The sequence below is a fragment of the Danio rerio genome, chromosome 4, assembly GCF_052040795.2.
Source record: "Danio rerio strain M-AB ecotype USA chromosome 4, GRCz13ab, whole genome shotgun sequence".
Classification (NCBI taxonomy): Eukaryota; Metazoa; Chordata; class Actinopteri; order Cypriniformes; family Danionidae; genus Danio; species Danio rerio.
In genome coordinates, this window is record NC_141024.2 from 56,947,843 (window position 1) to 56,974,027 (window position 26,185).

Sequence of the window (26,185 nt, forward strand, 5' to 3'; positions counted from 1 at the left end):
TTGATAACGGGTCATTAGGTGTTTTGTGATGACGAATCTACGAAACACAAGTAGTTGCGTGCGCAAACCCGGGAGATTTGAAAACTGCGGCCTCACCCACTAACACAGAAAAAAAGCCACACACACACGCGCGCGCCGGTCGAATGTGATGTCACACTGTGCAGATGGATATTATTGAGTCTCTACCCAAAGATGAAACCTCAGCATTAGCCCAGCCTTGAGCAGTTTGAGTGCTTCTGGAAACTACATGCTTTAGACTGGGTGTATATTACATGCTTAATAATCAATTTTTAGACTGTGTGTGTGTGTGTGTGTGTGTGTGTGTGTGTGTGTGTGTGTGATAGAGAGAGAGAGAGAGAGAGAGAGAGCAGATATAGTGGAAAGTGGAAAACGAGGGAGAAATGTATCAATAAGTCATGACTGCAACAGTAAGTGGCAAAAAAAGCTAAACAAAAAGACTTTTATTTTGGCGTGGTGTGTGACGTCACAAGGCTGCGCCGCTCCTACGCTGGAATTCAACTGGAGAGAGGTTCGTGTTTAAAACTTTTACAGAAATATAAACGGATTGATTAAAGTTTCAGGATTTTCATCCAATGCTAAATTATGAACCTGCTGTTTACAATATTATTTAACCCTTTATACAACGTAGTACTATTTTACTCGCAGTAATGAAGGTCTATTGTTTGAATAAGTTAACAGAAATGTGTGTAATACATATTTTAATGACCTTTTCCTTTACCTGATTTCTTTTTGTTAATGACTCTCATATAAAGAAACTGTTGAAGCAACTGTTGAAGAGAAATTATTTTGTTTTGTTTTAAACAGGAGATTTATATTGTTTTGTTCATTTTAAACAGGATAAAGTGTCCAAACGCAGAGTAAAACTCCTGCTGAAGCGACTGATCTCCACACTGTTATAAAGATGGCGTTTATTAAAGAGGAGAGTGAAGATGTGAAGATCAAGGAAACATTCACAGTCAAACAGGAAGATCTGCAGGAACAAACAGGTTGGTTTTCATTCTCAAAGACCAACTCAGTCATTTGATCCTCATTCAGATATATTTTAATAATAAGAACACTAAATATAATCCATCTTGCAGTCCTAAATGTGTGCTGTCTAGTTCTCCTTAATTCACATACGCACTCATTGAAAGACAGGAATGAGTTTCTTTCGTTACTTCTTCTCAGGTCTTTTGTCATTAATTTTATGTATTATTAGTTTCCCATTTTCTTTACCTTCTTAAGGTTATTGCTTTTCTTGTTCTCCTACTGTTTGTAAAGTGTCCTTAAGCACTGGCACTATATAAAATAAATAAAAACAATAAATAAATAAAAAAAGTTTAACTGAGCTGAGGATATTTGACTTACAGTATTCCCATAGAACAGGGGTGTCCAAACTACAGCCCGTGGGCCATCTGCGGCCAGCAATCAGTTTTGTGGCGGCCCGCGAGGCTTTTTATAAATATTAATAAAATCTGGCCCGCTATACAAAAATAGACGTAATTTAATAAATAACCACCGGGTGTCGCTATTACATGCCTTCAATTAGGCATTACTTCTTGTTATGAAGTAAAACTAACCGACTAAACTGAAGGAAACATAATTGATAATTGATAATCACATTTTGGCGAGCCATGGCGCACCAAGTACAAGGAAAATCAACAGTCAGTGCAAGAAGTTTCAGTCACGTTGGGGCAAAGAATTTTTCTTCACAGAGGTCAGCGGGAAATGTATCTGTTTAATTTGCCAGGAATCAGTTGCAGTAATGAAGGAATATAATATTAAAAGACATTATAAAACAAAGCATCAGGCCTTCAGCTCTTACACTGGTGCAGAATGAGATCAGAAAGTAAAACAATTAGCAGCGCCCTATCAGCTCAACAACATCAGTTTTTTTGTGCTAATAAAGTGCAAGAAAATTCTACACTGCACTGCAAAAATGTTTTTTATTTATTTATATTTTTTGTCTTGTTTCAAGTCCAAATATCTAAAAAATCTTAAATAAAGGAGAATTTTCTAATTTGTTTTGAGAAATAAAATGCCAATATTAAGTGAGTTTTTCCTTAAAACAAGCTAAAATAATCTGCCAATGGGGTAAGCAAAATAATCTTGTTTTTTTTCTTTTGACATAAGATTATTTTGCTTACCCCATTGGCAGATTAATTTGCTTGTTTTAAGGAAAAAATTGCATATTAGGGAAAATATTAGCATTTTATTTCTCAAAACAAGACAACATATTTGTTGATAAGATATTTGGACTCAAAACAAGACAACATAACATCTAAGTAAGAAAAGCATTTTTTGCAGTTTGGCGAGTTATGAGGTAGTTCAGCTGATCGCACAGCACAGGAAACCCTTCACTGAAGGAGAATTTATAAAGGATGAGTGTTGCAACTGTAATTTGCCCAGAGAAGATTCAAGTTTTTTAAAAACTTAAGTCTTTCTAGAAACACAGTTGGACGACCAAAATAAAATAATTTCTTAATAAAATACACGCACACATCCATCCATCCATAAATAAATATATAAATATATATATATATATATATATATGTAGGGGATCAACCTACGTTTTAATATCGATCAGGGATTAATTAGCTCATTTCAATGAATCGGATCCTGAAGATTCGATTGAATCTTCAGATTGAATCAGATCAAAAGATTCACACTTTATCTACCATTTGTCCCGCAAATAGAAGACATCGTATCTTACCAATCTTGTTTATATTATTTACGTGGCCAACGATAATAACATAACACAGTATTGGGTTAACTTTTAGCAAGGTAACAAGATCTACAGCTCGAGGCAATGACTTAGAAGCACATAAACAAGAACACAGTTCTTACAAAATGAGTACAAAGATTTATTGAGCTACACTACGATAAATGAAACTAACTACGTAATAAACAAACAACAAACAAACACACACATTCACACATACACACAAGGGCAGTTCAGAGGATGCAAAATGAGTTGACAACGTCCCAAATTAATTCTAATACTTCTTGCAAGATCTTAGAATAACACCTGAGAAACCACAAAAGCAGAGATATGGCTTATCTTTAACTGCTTAAGATCAATCTGCACAAGATCAGCCAGAGACAACATTAGTTTGTGTTACTTGCGCCCTTTTTGCTGAAGTCGAATCTCCCTCGCCGGCTGGCCTTGGGGAAACACGGTGCTCCTGATTGGGTAGTTTCTCGCTTCGATGACGTCTATGGGATTCACATGCTCGTGAATGGCTGTTGTCCTGGGTTACCTAGGTGACGGACTGCTGAGAGTCGCTTTAGCAGAAGTTCGTGGAGTTGCGTGAATCCCCAAACTTAAAAGGTTTGCGTGGAAGTTCGTAGTGACCCAATCGCGTGGCGGCGCGGTGTCCGGGCAGGCGAAAGGGGGCAGAGAGCAAAAGCATGTGCAAGCTAGCTGATGCAAAAAGCAAATTTTCTTTGTCGCAGGGCGTTTTTAAGTGACCAGGGGCCTCATGTATCAACACTGCGTACGCCAGGTTTCACGCTCAGAATCGCTCACGTTTGGATTTACTAACAATGAACTGAACGTGGGAATGTGCGCAGCTTTCTGGCAGGCGTACGCACATTTTTTGTGCGTGTCTGTTTTATTTCCATTGGCGACTCCTAGAGGCAGTTGTGTTAAATTCCTCTCTACAAAGTGTCTGAGCCTTGCAATGGCAGCTGTATGAGACGGGTTCAGCAGGTATATAAGGTTTCCATACCATACATTTGACCAGCTAAACATTAAAGCACATTTTGCAGCAGTCGCCTGTTTTCCCAATGTAATCTGAGCGATCTACTGCACGCACATTGCTATAAAGACACTATCTGAAGATGAATTTGCATGCGTGAGTCAGAAACATTTCCATTCAATAAATGTGCAAATAAAATATGATGCTTATTGATATGAACTTATTGATGATTCCTACTTGTCTTTCTCGTGATAAATAGTTGGCAAAATCTGATATGTAGCGGGGGAAAAAACAAGAAAGAGTTCATCAGACGCTGGATTCGAGCCGTGTTCATGCTCGAACGTATCAATTCATGATCACATGCGTCTAACGAGCGCGCCACTGAGACTGTTAAACGTATTGCAACATTTTACAGATATAAACCACACTATGTCTTTTTTTAAATGCACTCAGTGCGATATGTTCAGACCCAACTGTGTTGACCGCATCAGCTAAACTCTCCCACTCTCATTTTTTTCTTTTGTTGTTAATTCCGGAGAACAAACTTGCAAATAACACCGCTTTTCTCCGGTCTACCTCCGAAAGCAGCACCTCCAATTCACATTCTGTTCAAAGTTTCTCTTTTTGCTTGCTTTTGCCATTGCTTTTTCGTTGGGTTTTGCCATTAGCATAGTCATTAGCATATTCATACGGGGGAGGAGGCAGGGAGGGGTTTTGTGCTCGTGCATGTTGCGCTCAGTTTCACGTTCATTCAGATGTACAAAAGAATATGCGTGAGATTCGGCGTACGCAGTGTTTCATACATCTAAAAATTTTTCTGCGTACGCACATTTACAGCTTTGTGCGTACGCAATGTTTTAGTAAGATTTCCACGCAAGTCTTCTAACATGAGGCCCCTGGTCTGGTTCGTCCCCATGGCACTGTCTGCCAATGAGCACCCCGTACTGACGTAGGAAAGGTCATTAATTAACAGACTGCATGTAGATTTCACGTGGTAGAACTCTTGCAAGATTGAAACTATCTTACATCAAACGTTACAAGATGAATACTGTTTGTACTACTAGTTTTTCATTTACACCAACGTATTGCAAATGTCACTAGCTTTCATTCAATACCAGACATCATACATTTCAGACACATACAGATTATTTTACTCTGTTATAAGGGTTAAAACAACACATTGATTAACCTAGTTGATTGGAATAAACAGCATATGAGGAACATTATGGCATATTATTCAAAGATACATCTGCCTTAGTTCTAACATTAAGAGATTAGCTTTTATTCATATGCATTAATGTTTCTAGAGATCTCTTTGTCTCTACGAAATTGTGCATCTAGCAGGATGTGCCCAAGGCGAGCACATGACCAAGAGTCATTTAAAAGTCTTGTGAAATGGTTTCCGCTGAAGATCCTGTAAGGGCCATTGTTTTAATTTAACTGATTTAATTAATCATTGGCTAGTTAGCCGAAGGGTACCAGAACATCTGCATAGAAGTACTGGTCAGAGGAGCCCGAAATCAATTGGAGCTCTGTTATCTTGATGGTATAAGCCCTCAGGCTAGTTCAATGAATGAGACCATTGGAGATGCCCAAGATTTCAGATTCAACTTGTGTTGACCACTGCAATATGCCGATGAGTTCCTACATATATATATATATATATATATATATATATATATATATATATATATATATATATATATATATATATATATATTTATTTATTTATTTATTTATTTATTTATTTATTTATTTATTTATTTATATATATGCGTGTCTGTGTGATGTATGTAAAATTTGGCCCGGGACAACATTTTTTTTTTGCATCTGGCCCTCGGCCCAAAAAGTTTGGACACCCCTGCCATAGAAGATATCTGCTATTACAGTGAGGGTGTTGGCTTAGCACTTTCCATTTGCATATGTCACGTTGATCACAATTCCCCTTTTTTCGATCAACTTTATGGGTTTAAAGTTGTTTCTAGAAGTTGTTGCTAGTTCTCACAGATATTATTTGAGTTAGAATTACATCATTATTATAATAATTTCCAGGACTATTTTAAACAGGGTTTCCGCTGGGTCTTAAAATGTCGTAAATTCCAAAATCAAAATTTCAGGCTTTAAAAAGTCCTAAATTTACTGAAATATTGTGTTGTAGGTCTAAATCTTTTTAAACAATTCTTCATTTTCCTTTGTTCATGTTTTGCTACCCAATCTGGCCAAAACCCATACAATCACCAACAATCCATCTCAATAAAACTTTCCACTTTATATTCAAAAAGGTCATTTTAACTCCATGTATCATAATGGTTTAATTATTTACTAATGCACTATGCACTAATTTGAAATCTGCTGAATGAAATGGACACTAAAGTAATTAATTATTATAAAACATTGTACAGTATTCTAAACTATATGATGTTGCTGTGGGACGATATGAGGGAAAAAAAATTATAGTGGAACAATAACATTTAGCATTGCACTGACTTTAAGTGGCCAACAAACTAGTCTGAAAATGACTTTTGCTGATTAAGAAATGGATTACAGCATGCTGATGATATGCAAAAAATTGTTAACCCAGGGTCATTCTAACTCTGGGTCATTCTAAGGGTGCTTTCACACCTACACTTTTGTTTCGGAACGTATCTTGTTTGCCCAGTTAGCGCGGTTCGATTGGCATATGTGAACAGGGCAATTGCGCTCTGTTCCGCGCCAAAGTAATCGCTCCGAGATCACTTGAATGAGGTGGTCTCGGCTCGATTGAAACGAACCCTGGAGCGGTTCGATTGCAGTGAGAAAGCGATCCGATCCTAGCGCAGTTATATCACAGTGTTTTATGGATATGTAATAGGCTTACGGCTATATGAAGAGAGAGTTATGAGTAGAGCGGGAAGTTTCGCGAGTCTCCGGATGCCCGCAAATGAGTGATGATCTCCCGGTAATCTTGCGTCTCCCTCCCGGTCCTCAAATAGGCATCGTTGCGCACCCTTCTCACCTCTCCTCACTGCATCTCTCCTCAAACACGTCACGCATGCGCACCCTGTTAATCACCACCAAACCACCACCTCTCCTGACAGCTTAGCGGGACGCTGCAAAATAAACCCTGACACTCTGACCAATGTAAGGAGAGTTTACTCGCACGTGACTTGTTTTAGCTCTTTTAGTCCGTTTAGAAACTTTGCAGTGTGAAAGCGAACCGCTCCAAGAGCAAAGAGCAACAATGTAACATTTGTAATCTCTTTTTCGGGACAACTGAATCGATTCACAGGTGTGAAAGCACCCTAACTCTGGATAAACAGAATCCTGACCACCGTAAAACAGGAAGAAAAAGAAATTGTCTTTCTCGCCTCATTATGGATTTAGTTTCATCGGCTAGACACCGGCCTCACAGCTCCGTGAATGTCAGTACTGTCACTTATTGTTCTGCGATCAGTAAATGTAGCTTGTGTGAACGCTACTTGACTAAGATAATAGCTTTGCTACACAAAAGCTATTTAATTTAAAAAGTAGTGACATTACCACCACACTACTGAGAAATGTAGATAAGCTAGTAGCGTCACTACTTGCAGCGACGCTACTGCCCAACACTGTGTGATGGCAATATTTCTAATGTAGAAATGTCTTCATTACTGATAGCCAAAGCTGTTTCAGTAACCAAAGAGGTCTCCAGTGTATAGAACTGCACAATAGGTGATTGGTGCTGATGAGCAGTACTACACACGGTGTGTTTGGCACCCCTCATATAGTAATCCAGGGCCGTAACACCCATCGGTACCACGGGTACTCTGATTAGGTTTTTCATATAAATACTTGCGCTTGACACATTTGTTTCAGATTGTTATTTGCCTATTACAGTCTAAATGATGTAAATTCTAGTACATAATTTTTTAACTGTACCTTTAGAACCTTATAACAGCAATAAAAGCAGCATCGAAGCAGTCTTCTTTTAGTCATTCCACCTCTTCACGGAGACTGTCAGACTGATCTGGTGTATTAAAAAACTATTGTGGGTTCTGGAACTGAACAATAATAGTGTTCATGATGCTGGACATTCACTGGCACTAGATCCTCATCAATTTAAGAGTAAATCTCCCTTCTTTGCCATCCTCTGATGCGTTTAGGTTTCGCCGCAAAATTAAATTTTTGCTGTAGAACGCGCAATGCGGACATAAAGAACCTGACTGATATTCTACCGGAACCATGTCAGCAGAGTTCATGCATATCCATAAACTATAACTTCTATGTTAAACGGTTTTGAAACAATTTACATTGTAAAAGCACTAGATAAATAAAGATTAATTAAATTGAATCTGCTTAAATGTGGACACGTTAATGGACCAAACACAGTATGATTTGATTTATTTTACATTTACTGTGCATCAAAATTACAGTGTGTGTAGCCAATGTTTCCAGTGTCTTTTCACTTTTCAGCTTTTGATGAGAGTTTTTAAGACTTGATAACAACTAGTGTTTTTTTTCAGACCTAATTGAAGAGAATGAGGAGAGTAAAGAGGAGGAACATCATGTCAAAATTGAGGAAAAAACTATTTTACAGACTGATGATATTTTGAAAAGGAGAGACAAGAATCATTTCACCTGCACTCAGTGTGGAAAGAGTTTTGGAAGAAAACACAATCTTAAGATTCACATGAGGATCCACACTGGAGAGAAACCATACACATGCAATCAGTGTGGGAAGAGTTTCAACCAATCATCAAACCTTTATAATCACATGATGATCCACACTGGAGAGAAACCATTCAAATGCACTCAATGTGGGAAAAGTTTTAACCGCTCATCAGACCTTCATCAACATATGAGGATTCACACTGGAGAGAAACCATACACATGCACTCAGTGTGGGAAGAGTTTTTACTGCTCATCACACCTTCATCAACACATGAGGATCCACACTGGAGAGAAACCATTCACATGCACTCAGTGTGGGAAGAGTTTCAGCCAATCATCACACTTTAAGCAACACATGAGGATCCACACTGAAGAGAAACCATTCACATGCACTCAGTGTGGGAAGAGTTTCAGCCAATAATCAAACCTTAATCGACACATGAGGATACACACTGGAGAGAAACCATTCACATGCACTCAGTGTGGGAAGAGTTTCAGCCAGTCATCACACCTTAATCAACACATCATGAGCCACACTGGAGAGAAACCATTCATGTCTAATCATCTTGTTTAATCCCGCCCCTTTTCGCAGTGGCGTACAACAGAATTTCGCATACTCAATAGTGATGGGAAGTTCGGATCATTTTACTGACTCGGATCTTTGAGTCTCGTTCATCGAGATGAACAAATCTTTTTTCGAGTCATTTTGTTCATTTGGTTCAATTTGCCAAAATATTATTAAAATGTTACGAATTGCTTCCAAACACATCTACAACTAGCCCAGAAGGTTCATCACACGACAAATAAGTCATAAATAAATTATAAGAAGAAGAAAATAATAATTCAATGTTTACCTGCTCTTTTGTCTATAGGCATTGTTGTCTGTTTGCTCAGCTCACCTCTTCATGTCTTCAAATGTCAGTGGTGCGTTCACGTTACAATGACAGTCACATATAATCTTAACCAATGTACACAGTCTGAGCCGATAGGAGCCATGATAATAAGTTCACCTTTCGAGTCTTCTGGTTCTTGAGTCGTTCGTTCATCATGTGACAGAATAACTCAAACCAGAGGACTCGAGAGTTGAATAAATCAATTATTTTTTTTTTTTTGGCTCTAAACTCAAATGATTGGCCGGTGATGAACGAATGACTCAAACCCGAGGACTCGAGAGGTGAACAGATCAATTCTTTTTCTGGCTCTAAATGCATATGATTGGCAAATAAATGCATATGTTTGGCTGTAGTCTTTCATGTGGTGAACGAACGACTCGGTAGAGGACTCGAAAAATGAACTAATCTTGTCTCGCACTACACATCGTGCACATGAGCGAATTAATGAATCTTTTAGTTCATCCGAGTCATTCATTCATTTTGTCACATAACATGAAAGAAAGCATAAGAGATGAGTTATTTAATAAATCAAATAGTCTTTGTGAATAGTTTTGTAACATATGATGCTGCCAGCATTAGACACTTAAACACTGTTTATTTGTTGTTTATTGTTTTATTATTATTATTATTATTTTACCAGAAAAGCTTTTATAACAAATCAGATTACTTTATAAATCACAACAATAAAATAAGCAAAAGAAAAACATAATAGTGCATATCAAGCTAGGCTTTTTAATAAATAAAAACAAGTAAGCTTTAAATTAAATAACACGTTTGTGTCATAAAATCTTTATATGAAATATGGCAACTCTTCCCAGTAGATGTTTTTATGAAACAGCAATTTAAGTGAAAGATATTATAAATAAAAAACAAAAGCCACAGGGCCTAATGAGCTTAACAACTTGATTTGAGAATAGAACAGTGCATTTTTTTTAATTTAAATTAAATAAGCTTTAAAACAATACTGTGTGGCTTTACTTGTTGGACTTGGCTTAAGGTTTGTGAGCATTCAAAAACACAAGCTCTGAACCTTAGTTACCTTAGGTAGGCTGAGTCTGTTTCTTCTTTTGTCATTAGTTGTTGTCACAGGATAAAAGATGCTAAATGAGTAAATGCAAATGAAATCTTTCTTTATACAAATATTAGACCAACACATAAAGTCTGCATAGAAAAACATCATTAAACAAAAAATGGGGTATAAATGAACAAATTACAAATCACTTGTAATTTTAGAATTTAATTAATTTATCGCCTAGCTTAGTGTTTGTTTTTTGATAGCGAGCCAGCAAATAGACATATATATATATATATATATATATATATATATATATATATATATATATATATATATATATATATATATATATATATATATATATATATTAGATATAAACCTACATATCCAGTAGAAAAAAGTAACAATAACTTGGTGACAATAGGACAGAACTTCTTTTATTTCTTAGAAAATGCTTTTTAGGTATACTTTGTTTGATGATTTTATGAAAAGTTTAAAATATGATCATATGATGCAACAAAAATTCAGTTTTACATAAATATTATTGACTGAGGTTCTCGTTACAGTGTACAGTGGAACTACAGTTTAAGATCAGATATGCACATAATAATGTAAGGATGGCTATATCTCTCCATAATAATAAACCCTGAAACTGTTATGGAACTCCACACGAGACAAGAGCATGAGAATGGTCAGTCACTAAAACAATAAACTTTCTAATGTGAGAAGAAGATCAGCTAGAAAACCAGTTGTTCATCCTGAGCCCCCCTCTTTGCCCTGGACTTTACCTTCTCCACCAGAGCAGCTCACTCACATTTCACACATAATGTTTAAGTTTTTAATATGGTGTATCTTGTGGCTTTATATTCATGTTTGGTGTGATTTTAAATGTCTCTGTGTGATTGATAAAGTGGTCTTAATTTCACTGTAATATTTTGCAATCTCCTTTATATCAGTTAATTTGGGTTTTGACTTTGGAAAGATCTTTGCCAGATGCTCCACTACAAGGAAAATTGTCTTTGCATCAACTCATGACCAGGCAAGAGTCTTGGTGAAGCTTTTATTGTCTTGAATTTATGATGATTTGAGTATTTGGGCAAAGTATGCAGAAGTGTCCGTGTGATCCAGTATACAGGATACCCCATTGCAGGTTGTGAGTCTCAGAGCTCTGCATCAGGATTTATATGCTGCAATGTATTTCTACATGGTCAGGTATTCCTCTTTAACTCTTAAATGTATATTTGAGTAATTGATGTTGTACAATCTTGATTGGCTTATTTGGTTTAATTATGTGAACTGCAATGGAAAATCTTTTCCTGACAAATAAATGTCAAATTCTTGTTTAACTCTAATATCTCCTGAAATCATTTAAATGTAGTAGACTGTTTAGGCTGATGTTTCCGCAGCCTACAAACAGGATTAGTCATCTATTTAGGCGCAATGGATGGAGCATGGGCACAGCATTAGAGACTTGTTGATTTCTGACAATCACTGATGATATAATCTAGGGGCTAAATCAAACTTTCTTTAAGTATGAGCAAGCATGGGGCGGCCTATTATTACTTAAAGGAAATTAGCTTATCTGCTAAGAATCAGAACTGGAAAAGATGTGTCCGTGAGCAGATGAAACTGGCCAGCATACTGACTCTAAGCGACTTTGAGTAAACGATGAAACATTAATTGAATATAAGGATTTTTTAGGTTAATCAGTCTAAAATCACAACCTATAAGGTAATCAGCTTGAATTAGATGAATCTAAATCTAAAACTATTATTAATTGGAGTCAGATTAAAATTCAGAGCTAGAAACAAATTAAAATAAATTATAACGAACAAAAATATTTCTTTTCACATGTGCTAAAAGGCTTAAACGCATTTAACCTATACCCATGCTGTTAGTTCCGTCATGGGACTAATAGATGGACCCTCACATGTGTGTGTATTTATATAGTTTAATTAGTTAATAGTTCTACAGTTTCTTCTATTTTACTTGTTGATTTCTATTTTATGTAAATAGTGTATTTATTTTGTTAAAGAGCCCATATTATGTTTTTTTTGAAAATGCCCTTACATGTAGTGTTTAACAGCTCTATGTGAAGTGAAATATCCAGCTAAGGCTTAAATCTGTAAGTGTACACTGTTTAAAACTATTGATTCATCTATAAAAGAGTCGACTCAAAGTGCTTCAAATGAGTCGTCTTGATAACGAGTCATTAGATGTTTCATGATGTTGTATCTACGAAACACAAGTAGTTGTGTGCGCAAACCCGAGAGATTTGAAAACTGAAAACACACACACACGCGCGCGCCGGTCGAATGTGATGTCACACTGTGCAGATGGATATTATTGAGTCTCTACCCAAAGATGAAACCTCAGCATTAGCCCAGCCTTGAGCAGTTTGAGTGCTTCTGGAAACTACATACTTTAAACTGGGTGTATATTACATGCTTAATATTCAATTTTTAGACTGTGTGTGTGTGTGTGTGTGTGTGTGTGTGTGTGTGTGTAGGCCTATTATTATTTAAAATAAAATTTAAAAATAAAAATGATTATATTATGTAAAAAAACAATATTCTTTATAATTATATCCAGTTCCCCTAAAACTTTGCTTAAAAACCATATACATTTATTAAATAAATAAAACCAAAAAGTAAATAACTGTTTGGTCTGACAAGTTTTCAGGACATATCAAATTTCAGCACAACACTAACTAAACTAGTCTCACTCACACACACACACACACTTGTACACACTCTCACTAACACACTCACTCTTGTACATGCTCTCTCTCACACACCTACATTCTATCTCAATTCAATTCAGAATGACTTTTTTAGCATGACTGTAAATGATACAATGTTGCCAACACAAACACATAGACATCTCACAGACACATGTACATGCTCTCACTCACAAAGATAAGCCCTCCCTCTCACACACACACTTGTACATGCTTTCTCATAAACATGTACTGGCTCTCTCTCTTACACACACTACTACATGCTGTCTTTCACTCACACACACACACACACACAAACAAATGTGCATTTGATACTTATTTATATAATTTTACGTGCTCATTAGGCTTACGATAGGTGGTTGCATTGTAATTATTTGGTCATGAAGGTATTAATTGTTTTAAATTGTTTTTCAGCTAATAATGTTTGTGATGTCATACATGCTACAAAAGGCTTTTGAAGCTGACAAGACGTGGAGCAACCATGACCAGAGCGTTCCAGAGAGAAGGTGTCTCTCGAAATGCAGTGGCCCAGCTCGCTGCAATTGCAGAGCTGTACTTTGCTAACAGGGAGCAATTTAACAGAATCAGCTTCACAGCAGGAAAATGAACAGAGTTCGCTCAAAAGTGTAGAGACCTCATTTTTGGAGATTTTTGCATAAAGGTTGTATCAATGAAAAGGAAGGGTTCTTTTGTATGTTTCTTTGTTCAATAATGCTCCGGTTTACTGTTGGTAAAATGTAGAAGCAAAAACCTACAGCACAATAAGCTTAGCTTATAATGCCAAAAAAATATATATATTGAAATCAGATGCAAAAACCTTTAAATTCCGACTAAATTCATTAATTTTCTTTTCAGCTTAGTCCCTTTATTAGTCTGGAGTTGCTACAATGGAATAACCCAAGAGCTTATCCAGCACCATCCATGTTTTACACAACAGATGCCCTTCCAGCTGCAATGCATCACTGGGAAACATCCAAACACACACATATATATATATATTTGAGCCTACTCAATTTACCTGTACCACATGTCTTTGGATTTGTGGAGGAAACCAGAGAACCCAGAGGACACCCACACAAACACAGGGAGAACATGCAAACTCAACACAGAAATGCCACCTGACCTAGCTGAGGCTCAAACCAACGACTTTCTTACTGTGAGGCGAACGTTCTACCCTCAGCGCCACCACATTGCTGGCAATTTAATTGTTATTCTAAAATGTTTTTTTTCAGCCTACTGTTTGAAAGATAATGAAAAAATATTTGCCACAAAAATAGTTAAATTGCAGAGCTAAGACTTAAAATATGTATACATTTTAGAAAAAAAATGTATATGGTGGCTGCATGGTGGTGCAGTGGGTAGCATATTTGCCTCCCAGCAAGAAGGTCACTAGTTCGAGCCTAAGCTGGGTCAGTTGGTGTTTCTGTGTGGAGTTTGCATGTTCTCCCCATGTTCGTGTGGGTTTCCTCTGGGTGCTCTGGTTTCCCTGACAAATCCAAAAACTTGTGATCAAGACGGCGGAAGGGCCACAGCACTTTAGAGTCATGCACACCAATCAGGTAAAAACCTTTCGACTATGCATGAGCTCAGAAAATGTGATGAAGGAACGCCCAGAATTCAGGTGCTTCAAATGTGACGAAAGGGGACATTTCGCAAGGACCTGTACAGCTGTGTTGGGCCCAGATTGTAAATTGGCCCTAATACCTGCAGGGAGCTTGTCACGCTGAGTTGGCTTTGTCCTCTTGATTGACCAACGCGTACGCCTTGTTTTATCCTTGCACGCCTAACTTCGCTGGTGAAAGCGCTTGTGGGGTTTCTGTAGTGTAGTGGTCATCACGTTCGCCTAACACGCGAAAGGTCCTCGGTTCGAAACCGAGCAGAAACAGTGCTCTTCTTTTGGCGAGAAAATAATAGCATCCACTGCCGCACCAGCAATGATCGTCGACAGGCACCCAATCAAAAAGGGTTATCTGCTTGATTTGCCTAAAAGTTTCCGTAGTGTAGTGGTTATCACGTTCGCCTCACACGCGAAAGGTCCCCAGTTCGAAACTGGGCGGAAACAACCTCTGGCTTTTATGACAATTGTCAAATCAGGCTTCTGTTGAGTACTGACATTCACTGAAAACATTCTTTCTGCAGAGCGGTGTGAGTCTAGAAGTTTGAATTCAGCTCAGTGTTTACCGCCCCTCGTGGTGTCGCAAACTTGCGTAGAATCTGATTTCTTTTAGCTTTGTGTTGTGCATGAGCAGGTGGCCAGTGCGTTTGCTGGCCCTTCACGGTGCAGACCGTACAAGACAGCTCTATAAAAAAAGACTATAAATACTTGAAGCAGCACGGGCCTATTGGTTTCCGTAGTGTAGTGTTTATCATGTTTGCATTACACGCTAAAGGTCTCCTGTTCGAAACTGGGTGGAAGCATACAATTAGCGGACACTTTTGTCCAAAGCGACATACAATAGTGGAGGTATTCAACAAGACGAGGCAATGCATACGAAAAAGGGCTATTTATTCCAAGTAATTTGTTTGTGCTCAGAGAATTTAGTGCTGGAGTAGGAGTTTCGTTTTCTTTAGAGAGAGGGATATTCACCGGGGTTCGGGTGTACTCTGAAGAGATGGGTGTTAGCTGTCGTTTGAAGGACACCAGTGTATTCGTAATCCGAGTGGGAATGGAAAGGTGATTCCACCAGCGTAGAACATTGAATGAAAACATTGTGGAAAGTGACTTTGCGTCTCTCTGCGCTGGCACCACAAGACAGTGCTCTCACCCTAACCGGAGGCTCCTGTGGTTATCACGATGGCTTTACAAGCGGAGGGTCTCCTGTTAGAAACTGGGCGGAAACATTCAGATTTGCTTTTACGCACATTCTCAATTGGCTCTCTGCTCACTGGATGATCCACGATACAAGGGCATGGATCTGTCAAATGTCATGACTTGACGTTGTATGAGGATTTGACGAAAAAAATGCCCTGCAAACCTTAAAAAGCAACGCCATCCCTGGACAATTCTTTTGATCCCCTTTCAGTGCACTTGCATTAAAGCCCACGTGATGCGGCACTTTGTCAGTGTTACTGTATCATTCGGACATGGGGGCAGAGAGTTAAAGACTTCAGCCTGAGCGCACTGCCGCAGGCTCGGTTTGTCAGAAGTGGGATTCGAACCCACGCCTCCAGGGGAGACTGCGACCTGAACGCAGCGCCTTAGACCGCTCGGCCATCCTGACATGCAAGCTTGGCAGGAGCTGTCTCCTGGGAGCCGCACCGCAGTACCGTGACATGGAATCTGGTGTTTCACAGCTTGCCCAGCTCCGGCTGTCCAGCTCATTGGCGCAGCAGGCATCTAAGCTGTGCTCGCCTCCTGGGGCTGCGCCTAGTTTCAATAGCCAACACTTGACAGCTGTCATTGCTTATGGCCACACCACCCTGAGGGGGCTATAGAGCAAACAGGAAGTGAGTTGGCAGCAGTAAGGAGAGAAAGGCTCTCCCCATTTTGTTTGTCTACCTTTTTGTTTATTGACCTTGAGTGTTTTTTATATTTATGTTTATATTATTATTCTTCTGTTCCTAAGGTACGCCTGTGATATAAGAGTCATTCGCCTACTGCGTGAGCGTGGACTAGGCAACAGACCCACAAGGGTCATCAAACAACTGAAAGAAAACCACAGTGAAGAGTGGCTCCAGCGTCTGGCCCGCTACACCACTCAGTGTGTGGATTTCCTCAGTGGACCTGGGGTGTTGCCGATCACCTTCCAGGAGCCCCCAGCACCTACAGTTGTGCCAAGCTGCAAGTGGCTCCTCACTGTCTACAGCCAGGACATCTTGACAAGGTTGAATGAAATCCATGCCAGGATAACATCGACCCATGGGTCCATCTTGAAGATGGATTCAACTAAAAAGGTTGATGGATATTCATCAATTTATAATTTCTTTATTATATTCCAGCATTGGTAAAAACCCTTTGTGTAGTCTGCTTGATCTGACGATACACCATGGTTCTTCTCTTGTCTAATCTAGATCACAAAAAAGCTGGCTGGGACAGCAAGAAGAACAGGACTCTGGCTCACCTCTGTTGGCAATGAGTTTGGTCAGGTGCTGATAAGTGTGCTCACTGCCCAGGAAGGAGCAGGACTGGACAGGATGGTGGATGGGCTGGTCAGAAGATACCAGGAGTCTGGTGTGGATCCACCTGCTGTTTTTTATGTGGACTGTGGGTGCTGCACTGATGTGGGTGAGACCAAACTCAAAGCCAGGTTTAGAGGATGGCCGGAGTTGACTGTGAATTTGGACATCTGGCACTTTATGCGCAGGATTGCTGTGGGATGTACAACTGATGCTCATCAACTGTATCCCATCTTCATGTCACGGATCTCTGCGTGCATTTTTGAATGGGATGCAGCTGATGTTTCTTTGCTACGCCAAGCAAAGCGAGCACTGTTGATGTCCCAAGGTTGGCCTGCGTTGACAGATGCTGATGTCAACAAGCATCTCACCAGGAAGGAGCTGGCTCTCCATTGCCGGAGGAGGACCCGTGGGGAGGAGACTACCATCCTTCTACTTGAACAGCTTCTTACTGAGCTCATGAGCAACAAGGGCAATGACTCGCTGGGCGTTCCTCTTTTAGACAAGGAAAGGATGGGGCACATCTGGAGTGTCCAAAAAAAGCATATAAAATGCATTCAGGACCCCCCTGGTGTCGTGCTCTATACTGAAACGGGGAGCATAACCAAGGGAGATGTTCTGCTATGGACCTACAGATGTGCCAGGGGCTCCACGTCTCTCGAGTCCTTTCATTTACACCTCAATCGTTTCATCCCAGGTATGATTCTGCACAAACATTGTGTAAAAACGCATTAAATGTCTTTGTGTGTTTGTTTTTTAATTAAGTCCTAAACATTGTTTTTAATATTTACAGGGTACAGCGCAAATAGTCTAAACTTTCAGATTTATTTGCTGGAGGGACTAAACAGGTGGAACCAGGACCAGGAGGCTGCTTCCTTGGCATCTGAACCATCAGCTTTACGCAGCTACACAGGAGAGCTTGTTTACTGTGTAAACTGCAACTTTGAAAAGCTGTTTGGGAGAAAAGTGGTGCCCAAATTTTGTCCGCCTGCACGTTACACTGGTAAGAGATTTTGCTATTGTTAATAAACCTGCAATTTCTGTGTTCTCTCCATCTACTGTATCCAGTTTGATACAGTAGGTCAATGTTCATGAGCTTTGTGCTGTGAAATCTTTACTTGTCTTTAAATATTTGTAAGAACAAATGTATTGTTTCATGACTATTTACTGAAGTAAAGCAAGATACAAAGTTATCATTACATTATTATTACATGTCATTATCAAACATAATGCTACAAGCTTTGAGGGAAATTTATTTGTACATTTCTCTGTCTTCGTTGTATTTCCATTGCATTTCATTAGATGTTTTGTCCAGAATATTTATTATGTTTTGGATCTCTGATTAAAATGTATGTTTTTGTTTGTTTCTTCCTTGACGTTGAGCTTTTAAAAATACTTGCTACTTCAACACCCAATCAAACATGGCTCTTAAAATTAGTTTATTTATGTTTCATTTATTTTTTTCAGGTGAGCTCATTGGAGTGCAGTATCTGTTCCAGCAGACTGGTCAGGCACTGCAGAACATGAACCCAGACTGTGAGCAGACTGCTGAGCTCATTGAGGATCTCAATGTGGATGAGCGAGAAGAAGATGAGGGCTTCTGTGACATCAGTGAGGATCACACTATTGTTGATCCGGAGGCTGCTCTGTCACCATCCTCCTCCACATTGAGATCGGGTTCCTCCACTGCAGTCACCAGCAGTGTCGCTTCTTTGCCAGTCTCCACATGCCCTGCACTGGTACCTGAACCACCTGCGCAGCCTGAAGAACCAATTTCACCTGTGCCCTTAGAGCCAGAAGAGGCTACGGAAGATGATAACGAAGACAATGATGATGACGACGATGATGATGGTGATGAAGAGACTGTAAGTCCCACTAATTTCTGTCTTTACAGTGATCTAGAATAATTTTAAAATAAAGTGTAAAGTCAAACACGCATCAGGTTTATTTCCGTAGTGCAGCTTCAACATGATAACAGAAACAATTATGGAATTATGCATTGAACAATTTAATGTGCTATTTTTTTTGTTGTGCTTTCATTAGGCTGTTGACTACCAAAATATTCCGGGCTTCCAGCATGTGGACAGGCTGGCTGAATATCTGGTTGAGCTTCGGACCCACAAAAGCCTCAGCCTCACCAACCAGGAGGCCAACGAGATCATTGGTCTTTGGCAAAGCCTGCATGACCAAGACAAGAAGCGGGTGGTGTATGCAGCTCGACACCAGAAGCGACTGCTGAGTGGGCGATTTAAAACACCCAAGAAGCCCACTCACACCCCTGGCGTGGAGAGCACTAGCAGATGTGTGCTGGGTGCAAGCAGTGCTCCTGCTCAGTGGCCTGACTGTTGCCGTCTTGTGGAGACCATCTTTATTAGGCTTTGTACCATCCACCCTAGTCCCAAGCGAAAAGGCAAGGGAACCCTTTCAAGATGGTCTCTGATCCTGCAAGACTACCGCAGGATTAGGCAACTCGTACTGGGCAACAGCTTGGTAATGGGAGGTACATCCATGCAGCTGGTTGAGGTAAACCAGAATACCCTGATTCAGTGGTTTAATAACAGACAGAAGAAACAGGAGCTGTCTGTGCTGCTTCAGGGTATTCAGTTGCCTCAACACCTCCCAGAAGCCCAGGAGCCTCTCCCAGTTGCCAAAAGTCTTCGGACAGAGCCAGACCAACCAGGAGAGCAGCACCAGTATGTGTTGCCAGAGAGCACAGCAGGTCAGGCAAGGCAGAGGCAGACATCTGTTGGACGACCCCCACTCAGACCCAAGGCACCAGTACAGACCCAGGTCATATTTACACCACCAGCACCTGGAGCATTGCTGCAGATGGTACCCAACATATACATCCCAGCTACACCAGGGTACCAGGGTATGCCGATGTTTCAGGGTGTATCAATGTTCCAGGCTGTGCCAATAGTCCAGGGAATCCCTATGGCCCAGGTTATCCCGATGATGCAAGGAGTGCAGATGGCCCAGGGTATCCCAATGGTGCAGGGGATGCCACTCAGACAGCCACCACTTCAGCCAACAATGTCCAGTACCAGCTCACAGCCTGCTGCATCACCGTCCACATCTGGAGCCATTCCCAAAAGACCGTACCGTAGAACTGTTCAAGCGAACACTTGTAAAAAATGTGGGCAGTTCAAAACAAATGCCACAGGCCATAGCCAACTCAGGGGCAGGGTGTACTGCCCACAGACTGAAACTTTGACTAAAGAAGAGTGGCTAGAGGAAATGAAAAGGACCAACCCAAAATAATGTGTTTGTTTGTTTGTGTATGTATATAGTGGAATAGTTCTTCAGTTTATTCAATTTCACTTGCTGTTAGTTTATATTTTTATTTAACATTTTCTTTAAATAGTGTATTTATTTTGTTGACATTTTATTTAACTTTTATATTATTTATGTGTGTGTGTGTGTGTATGTGTGTGTGTGTATATATAGTGTTTACAGTTTATAACCATAATAATTCAATTCATTCTATTTCACTTGTTTTTTTGCATATTTTACTTTTTAATAATTTATTTTGTTAACATTTTATTTAACTTATTTATTATTTATATATGTGTGTGTATTTATATAGTTTATAACCATAATAGTTCTACAGTTTATTTTATTTCACTTGTTGGTTTCTATTTTATTGCGCATTTTATTTAAATAGTGTATTTATTTTGTTAACATTTTATTTAATTTATTATTTATATGTGTGTGTGTGTGTGTGTGTGTGTGTGTGTGTGTGTGTGTGTGTGTACAGAGTGTATAAAGTTTACAACCATAATAGTTCTTCAATTTATACTATTTCACTTGTTGGTTTCTATTTTATTTCACATTTTATAAAAATTATTTATTTTGTTAACATTTTATTTAACTGTTTAATATTTATGTGTATGTCTATAGTTTATACACTTTATAACCATAATAGTTCTTCAATTACCTTGTTTGATTCTGTTTGATTGCACTTTTTATTTAAAGTTTATTTATTTTGTTGACATTTTATTTAACTTATTTATTATTTATATGTGTGTGTATGTATAAAGTGTATACAGGTTACAACCATAATAGTTAAATTTATTCTATTTCACTTATTGTTGGTTTCTAAATTTATTTAACATTTTATTTAATTTGTTAATTTTGTATTTATTCTGTTAATATTTAACATTTAATTTTTAAGAATTTTTATTCCATGTTCATTACTGTTTTGTTGACCATTGTTAAATAAATATTGCATTAATAAATGTCCTTGACTTTTAAGTCCACTTTGTGTCAGTTTCTGTTTGTATTTAACGTTTTATTAACATTGTTTATTTATATTGTTAATACTGTATTATTAATAACTAATTTATTATTTTTACATTTTCTACTCTATATTCATTACTGTTCTGTTGACAATTGTTAGATAAATAATGCATATATAAATAAGTGACTACTTGACTTTTAATTCCATATACACTATGCACACTATATACACACACATATATATATATATATATGTGTGTGTGTACACTATATACTCTATGACATTTCTATAGATCATTTGTACATCAAAATACAGAACAATAATAACCATAAGCATAACAATGCTACAACAACTACTAAATAGTAACACATTCAAGTTAGTATGCTTTATTTTTCATGAAAGAATGTCAAAAAACACAAGAATAAAGCGCTTAGGCATATTTTATTTACCTTGGAGCATTACACATTTAAACAGTTAGTTTATTGAGTAATAATTAACCAATAACAATAAAGCGTCTTTAGCTGGATTCGAACCCCGGTCTTGGTGAGCACCTGCAATAGAAATCAATGTAACTCAAATTGCGTTGTTTTAACACAGAACAGTATTACTATGCGTGACGTAAAGCAGGTGCAGGGAAGGCGTGTCCGGGAAGCTTAGAATTCACCCTTTCCTTTCTTCGTTTTTTCCCCCTCTTCTTCCCTTTTTCTCTTTTTTTCTTCCCCCCTTTCTTCCCTTCTTCCCCTTCTTTGTTGGACGATTGTTCCCCAGCTTGAACGCAGCGCCTTAGACCGCTCGGCCATCCTGACATGCAAACTTGGCAGGAGCTGTCTCCTAGGAGCCACACTGCAGTACCATGACATGGAATCTGGTGTTTCACAGCTTGCCCATATAATAGCCAACACTTGACAGCTGTCATTGCTTACGGCCACACCACCCTGAGGGGGCTATAGAGCAAACAGGAAGTGAGTTGGCAGCAGTAAGGAGAGAAAGGCTCTCCCCATTTTGTTTGTCTACCTTTTTGTTTATTGACCTTGAGTGTTTTTTTTTTTTTTTCTTTCTTTTTTGTCTTTAAAAACCACCTAACAGCAGCATTTTGCTGACTGAAGGGTGGTTATGTAGTGTGTTTTATTTTTAATCATGGACAGATTCCCCGGCAACGACATGGAAATGGAGGGACTTGCAAGAAAGGATAAAGAAAATGGGCTGGATAACAGATGAAGAGATAAAGAAAACGGACTTGACAACAGACAAAGAGATAAATAAAATGAAGAGCCCGACCAACGAAGAGGTGAGAAAGGTAAGGATAAGCAAGAGGTACAAAGAAGAGTATGCACAAAGGAAGCAACAGTAACTGTAGAAGTAGAAAATGTAAAAGATGCAAGAAGATTTGATATAACCAAAGCAGTCACGGAGCTGATTGGAGCAGGAAGAATTCTGGCGGTGAGACCCAAACAAACAAAGGGAGTATGAAGTAACAATGGAGACTGAAGATGACACGAAAATTTTAATAGACAATGGATTGACAATTAAAGGAAGTACGGAGGTTACAAAACAGAGACTATGTTGTTTCGTTCAAGCATCTGCCTGTTTATCTAGCAGATGAAGAAATTTTAAGCAAGCTAGAGAGATGGGGAGTTTTCCCCATATCTAAAATTAAAAGAATATTGTATCCTGGCACAAACATAGAAGATGGAACAAGGTTTGTAAAAAACAGATTTCCGGAAGAGATGGTCTCCTTACCATACAGTACCAAAATCGAGACGGCGGAAGGGCCACAGCACTTTAGAGTCATGCACACCAATCAGGTAAAAACCTGTCGACTATGCATGAGCTCAGAAAATGTGATGAAGGAACGCCCAGAATTCAGGTGCTTCAAATGTGACGAAAGGGGACATTTCGCAAGGACCTGTACAGCGGTGTTGGACCCGGATTGTAAATTGGCCCTAATACCTGCAGGGAGCTTGTCACGCTGAGTTGGCTTTGTCCGCTTGATTGACCAACGCGTATGCCTTGTTTTATCCTTGCAGGCCTAACTTCGCTGGTGAAAGCACTCGTGGGGTTTCTGTAGTGTAGTGTTCATCACGTTCGCGTGGGGTTTCTGTAGTGTAGTGGTCATCACGTTCGCGACCTGGATCTCAGGTCTTCTATGGAGGGACTGTCAGGAATCCTGTAAGAGCATCCCATCCACACAACCTCTTGCCATAAAAACAAAGCAGAATGTGTGGTGAAGGAACTCCGCGTTGACAGAGCCTTGTCCTTGCTCCAAGCAATGTGCTAACAAGATGCTGAACAGAGTGACGGTGGCACAAAGGTTAGCGCTTATGACTACGGATCAGAAGATTCTTGGTTACGGAAACCAAGAAACTGTGTATGAGAGAGTGCGTAAGTGTATGAGTGGCACTTGTGCAAGCGGAGCTGGGACGTGCCAGCGATCAGAATGAACTGGAGTTTGTGCCAAGACTGGCTTTCCAAAGTGGCAGTTCCCATATGGTCTAGCGGTTAGGATTCCTGGTTTTCACCCAGGCGGCCCGGGTTCGACTCCCGGTATGGGAAAGCTTGAGTGCTTTTGCCTCTGTCCTTTTTGGCCAGCGGTCGGACTGCAACTACCTTATAGGATGTGGTTGTGGAGCTGCTCCGTAAGCCTTCGATAGCTCAGTTGGTAGAGCGGAGGACTGTAGGTTGGATGATGGCAATCCCTAGGTTGCTGGTTCGACTCCGGCTCGAAGGACATCTTTTGTGCTCAGAGCCGCTTTCTTGCCTTCGCCAAGTGAGTTCACCAGTGCTCAAAGTTCAGCATGGAGGTGAAAAGGAAGTTCCCTGACTGGGAATCGAACCCGGGCGGCGGCGGTGAGAGCGCTGAATCCTAACCACTAGACCACCAGGGAAGGTCTGGCTGAAGGTTGCCCTCAAGTCTAGCTGTGGGCCTCCACCCAGGTGTGCTGCAGCTGCTCTGACAAAAATAACTCTAACGTTTGCAACCTCCTCCTGGGGAAGAGAAAGTCTCAGAGCCAGGATCACAGTTCTTTTTGGGAGGGACTGTCACATGCTCGGTGTAAGAGCATCCTATCGACACCACAACTTGCCATGACAACAAAGCACAGCATGCGTTGAAGGAACTCCATGTTCACCGAGCCGTGTCCTCTTTCCAATCAGCATGCTACTGAGCACTGCTGACACAGACTGGGCCAGTGGCCCAATGGATAACGCGTCTGACTACAGATCAGAAGATTCTAGGTTCGACTCCTGGCTAGCTCGTTCAGGAATTTTTTTCGTTGCTCTCAGTGCAGTGCGGTCGCGGTTTGCCCCTGCCGTAGTTGTTCGGTTCTACTCTGGAGTGAATCGAGTTTCTTGGGCCGCCAGCACAGAGCCTGTGGGGTGCTCTCCTGGGTTCAAAGGCTGCCCCAACTGCTCTCATGTCTTGGTCCCGTACATCTCTCAGGACTTCCAGAAGAAACCAGTACAGCCACTCTCCTGGGAAGACGGCAGTGACAGCTTGTAGACCAAAATGTTTGCTGTGAGGCTAAGGCGTTCTACTGCAGCACAGATACGCATTCGAAAAGCAGACAATATTCAAAAACAAAGTGCCAACCTAAAACAAGATTGCAGTCAAAATGACCACCTCAGACAAGTGTGAGCAATGTTTCAGTCTCTGTTATATGTCGGCAAATATGCCACACAGTGCAGACTGGGCCAGTGGCGCATACTGGCACCTGTAAGTCGTGGTTATTCTTGGCTACACCGGCCAATCACGTTCCGAGTTGGAACCAAGATTTTTTTTAATTCATGGTTACGCTGGCCAATCACGTCCCGAGCTGGAACCAAGATTCACCCTATTCTTGGTTACGGCAGCCAATCATGTTCCGAGTTACAATGAACGCTATGGCCAATCAGAGCCCTTATACCATTCAAGATTTGTACTGTAATAACAGATTTTGTTGCAGATTAATTCGGACAACAATTGCAAACTAAGAATTTTTATAACAAGTTGGTTTAAATGAATAACCATTACAGTAACATTAATTACTACAACACGATTATTATATGATTGTTATAGATGTTGTATAACGTTATTTGGTAAGATTAACTTAGCCGACCAAGCACTCTTTAAAGTTTTACTACAAACATTTTAATGCAGTTATTATACATTACAACACTTTATATTATTATTTACTACCATAGTTACAATAATGCCCGTGCATTATTCTAACACATCAATGAATCACTCACTTATAATAAATATAAGGCTCATTTCATCAGTCACTGATTATAAACAAATATTATAATAATGCTCACATATGACTACATCACTAATCATAAACTAATCTAATAAATCAATCACAAAGCAAAAAAACAATATGGATCACGCATGAATGCATCACTAATATTAAACCAATAATAGAATAATGCTCACACATTAATTCATCACTAATAATAAAGCGATAATATAAGGGTCACACATTATTGCATCTTCAATAATAAACCAATAATATAATAATGCACACGTATTAATTCATCCCTAATTATAATCCAGTAACAAAGTTAACATTAATAATCTTCTTTAATTTTCTATTTCACAGACATAGATTAAATTACTAACAGACTAAAATATAAGTAACTTCAATTTAAAGTAATAGTTTGATATATTGAATATGTTTGAATACAGTTGTGCCTTGTCTACTAAAGAAAAAAAATTGATTGATTTATGTTTAATACAAGCAAGGCGTTGTATTGCTTTATGCTGGAAAAATGTTAATCGTCCCTCCATTGGATTTTGGTTGAAATACCTTATAACATGCTTGGCTCTTGAAAAGCTCACATATATAATAAGGAAAAAATCCTCTGAATTTTGTG

General features: G+C 39.3%; 4 protein-coding genes and 5 non-coding genes across 12 annotated transcripts in view; 7 read left to right on the plus strand and 2 right to left on the minus strand.

Annotated features, from left to right (window-relative positions):
* The window catches only part of zgc:113135, a 1,020,739-nt gene that overhangs the window by 396,810 nt on the left and 597,744 nt on the right, over nucleotides 1-26,185 (plus strand). The window lies entirely within an intron of this gene.
* LOC101886882 (gastrula zinc finger protein XlCGF57.1-like) overlaps nucleotides 1-26,185 on the minus strand; it is a 513,813-nt gene that overhangs the window by 199,904 nt on the left and 287,724 nt on the right. The window lies entirely within an intron of this gene.
* LOC137490859 (uncharacterized) lies at nucleotides 489-11,584 on the plus strand. 4 transcript variants are annotated; one of them, XM_087249538.2, is made up of 4 exons: nucleotides 489-529; nucleotides 858-1,007; nucleotides 8,183-8,644; nucleotides 8,728-11,584. In XM_087249538.2, exons 2-4 carry the CDS (start codon nucleotides 923-925, stop codon nucleotides 8,760-8,762), a joined length of 582 nt encoding a protein of 193 aa, XP_087105664.1. In that variant the 5' UTR covers nucleotides 489-529; nucleotides 858-922; the 3' UTR covers nucleotides 8,763-11,584. The 4 variants fall into 4 exon arrangements, with proteins under 4 accessions (XP_087105664.1, XP_087105663.1, XP_087105662.1 ...); XM_087249537.1 differs by having other exon boundaries at nucleotides 489-703; nucleotides 826-1,007; nucleotides 8,183-11,584; XM_087249536.1 differs by having other exon boundaries at nucleotides 826-1,007; nucleotides 8,183-11,584.
* On the plus strand, nucleotides 14,791-14,863 carry trnav-aac (transfer RNA valine (anticodon AAC)). The gene has a single exon. It is a non-coding gene; the product is annotated as a tRNA-Val (tRNA).
* On the plus strand, nucleotides 14,968-15,040 carry trnav-cac (transfer RNA valine (anticodon CAC)). Its single transcript has one exon. It is a non-coding gene; the product is annotated as a tRNA-Val (tRNA).
* On the minus strand, nucleotides 16,117-16,199 carry trnal-cag (transfer RNA leucine (anticodon CAG)). The gene has a single exon. It is a non-coding gene; the product is annotated as a tRNA-Leu (tRNA).
* On the plus strand, nucleotides 18,485-20,539 carry LOC141381529 (uncharacterized). Its single transcript, XM_087248681.2, has 2 exons — nucleotides 18,485-18,959; nucleotides 19,138-20,539. Exons 1-2 carry the CDS (start codon nucleotides 18,516-18,518, stop codon nucleotides 20,353-20,355), a joined length of 1,662 nt encoding a protein of 553 aa, XP_087104807.2. The 5' UTR covers nucleotides 18,485-18,515; the 3' UTR covers nucleotides 20,356-20,539.
* Nucleotides 23,816-23,887, plus strand: trnae-uuc (transfer RNA glutamic acid (anticodon UUC)). The gene has a single exon. It is a non-coding gene; the product is annotated as a tRNA-Glu (tRNA).
* trnay-gua (transfer RNA tyrosine (anticodon GUA)) lies at nucleotides 23,976-24,062 on the plus strand. Its single transcript is given in 2 exon segments — nucleotides 23,976-24,012; nucleotides 24,027-24,062. It is a non-coding gene; the product is annotated as a tRNA-Tyr (tRNA).

Coding starts and splice junctions, on each gene's coding strand:
- LOC141381529 (XM_087248681.2), top strand. CDS start 18,516: ATGGCTCTTAAAATTAGTTTATTTATGTTTCATTTATTTTTTTCAGGT. Junction 18,960..19,137: donor ATGATGGTGATGAAGAGACT/GTAAGTCCCACT, acceptor TGCTTTCATTAG/GCTGTTGACTACCAAAATAT.
- LOC137490859 (XM_087249537.1), top strand. CDS start 923: ATGGCGTTTATTAAAGAGGAGAGTGAAGATGTGAAGATCAAGGAAACA. Junction 1,008..8,182: donor AGATCTGCAGGAACAAACAG/GTTGGTTTTCAT, acceptor GTTTTTTTTCAG/ACCTAATTGAAGAGAATGAG.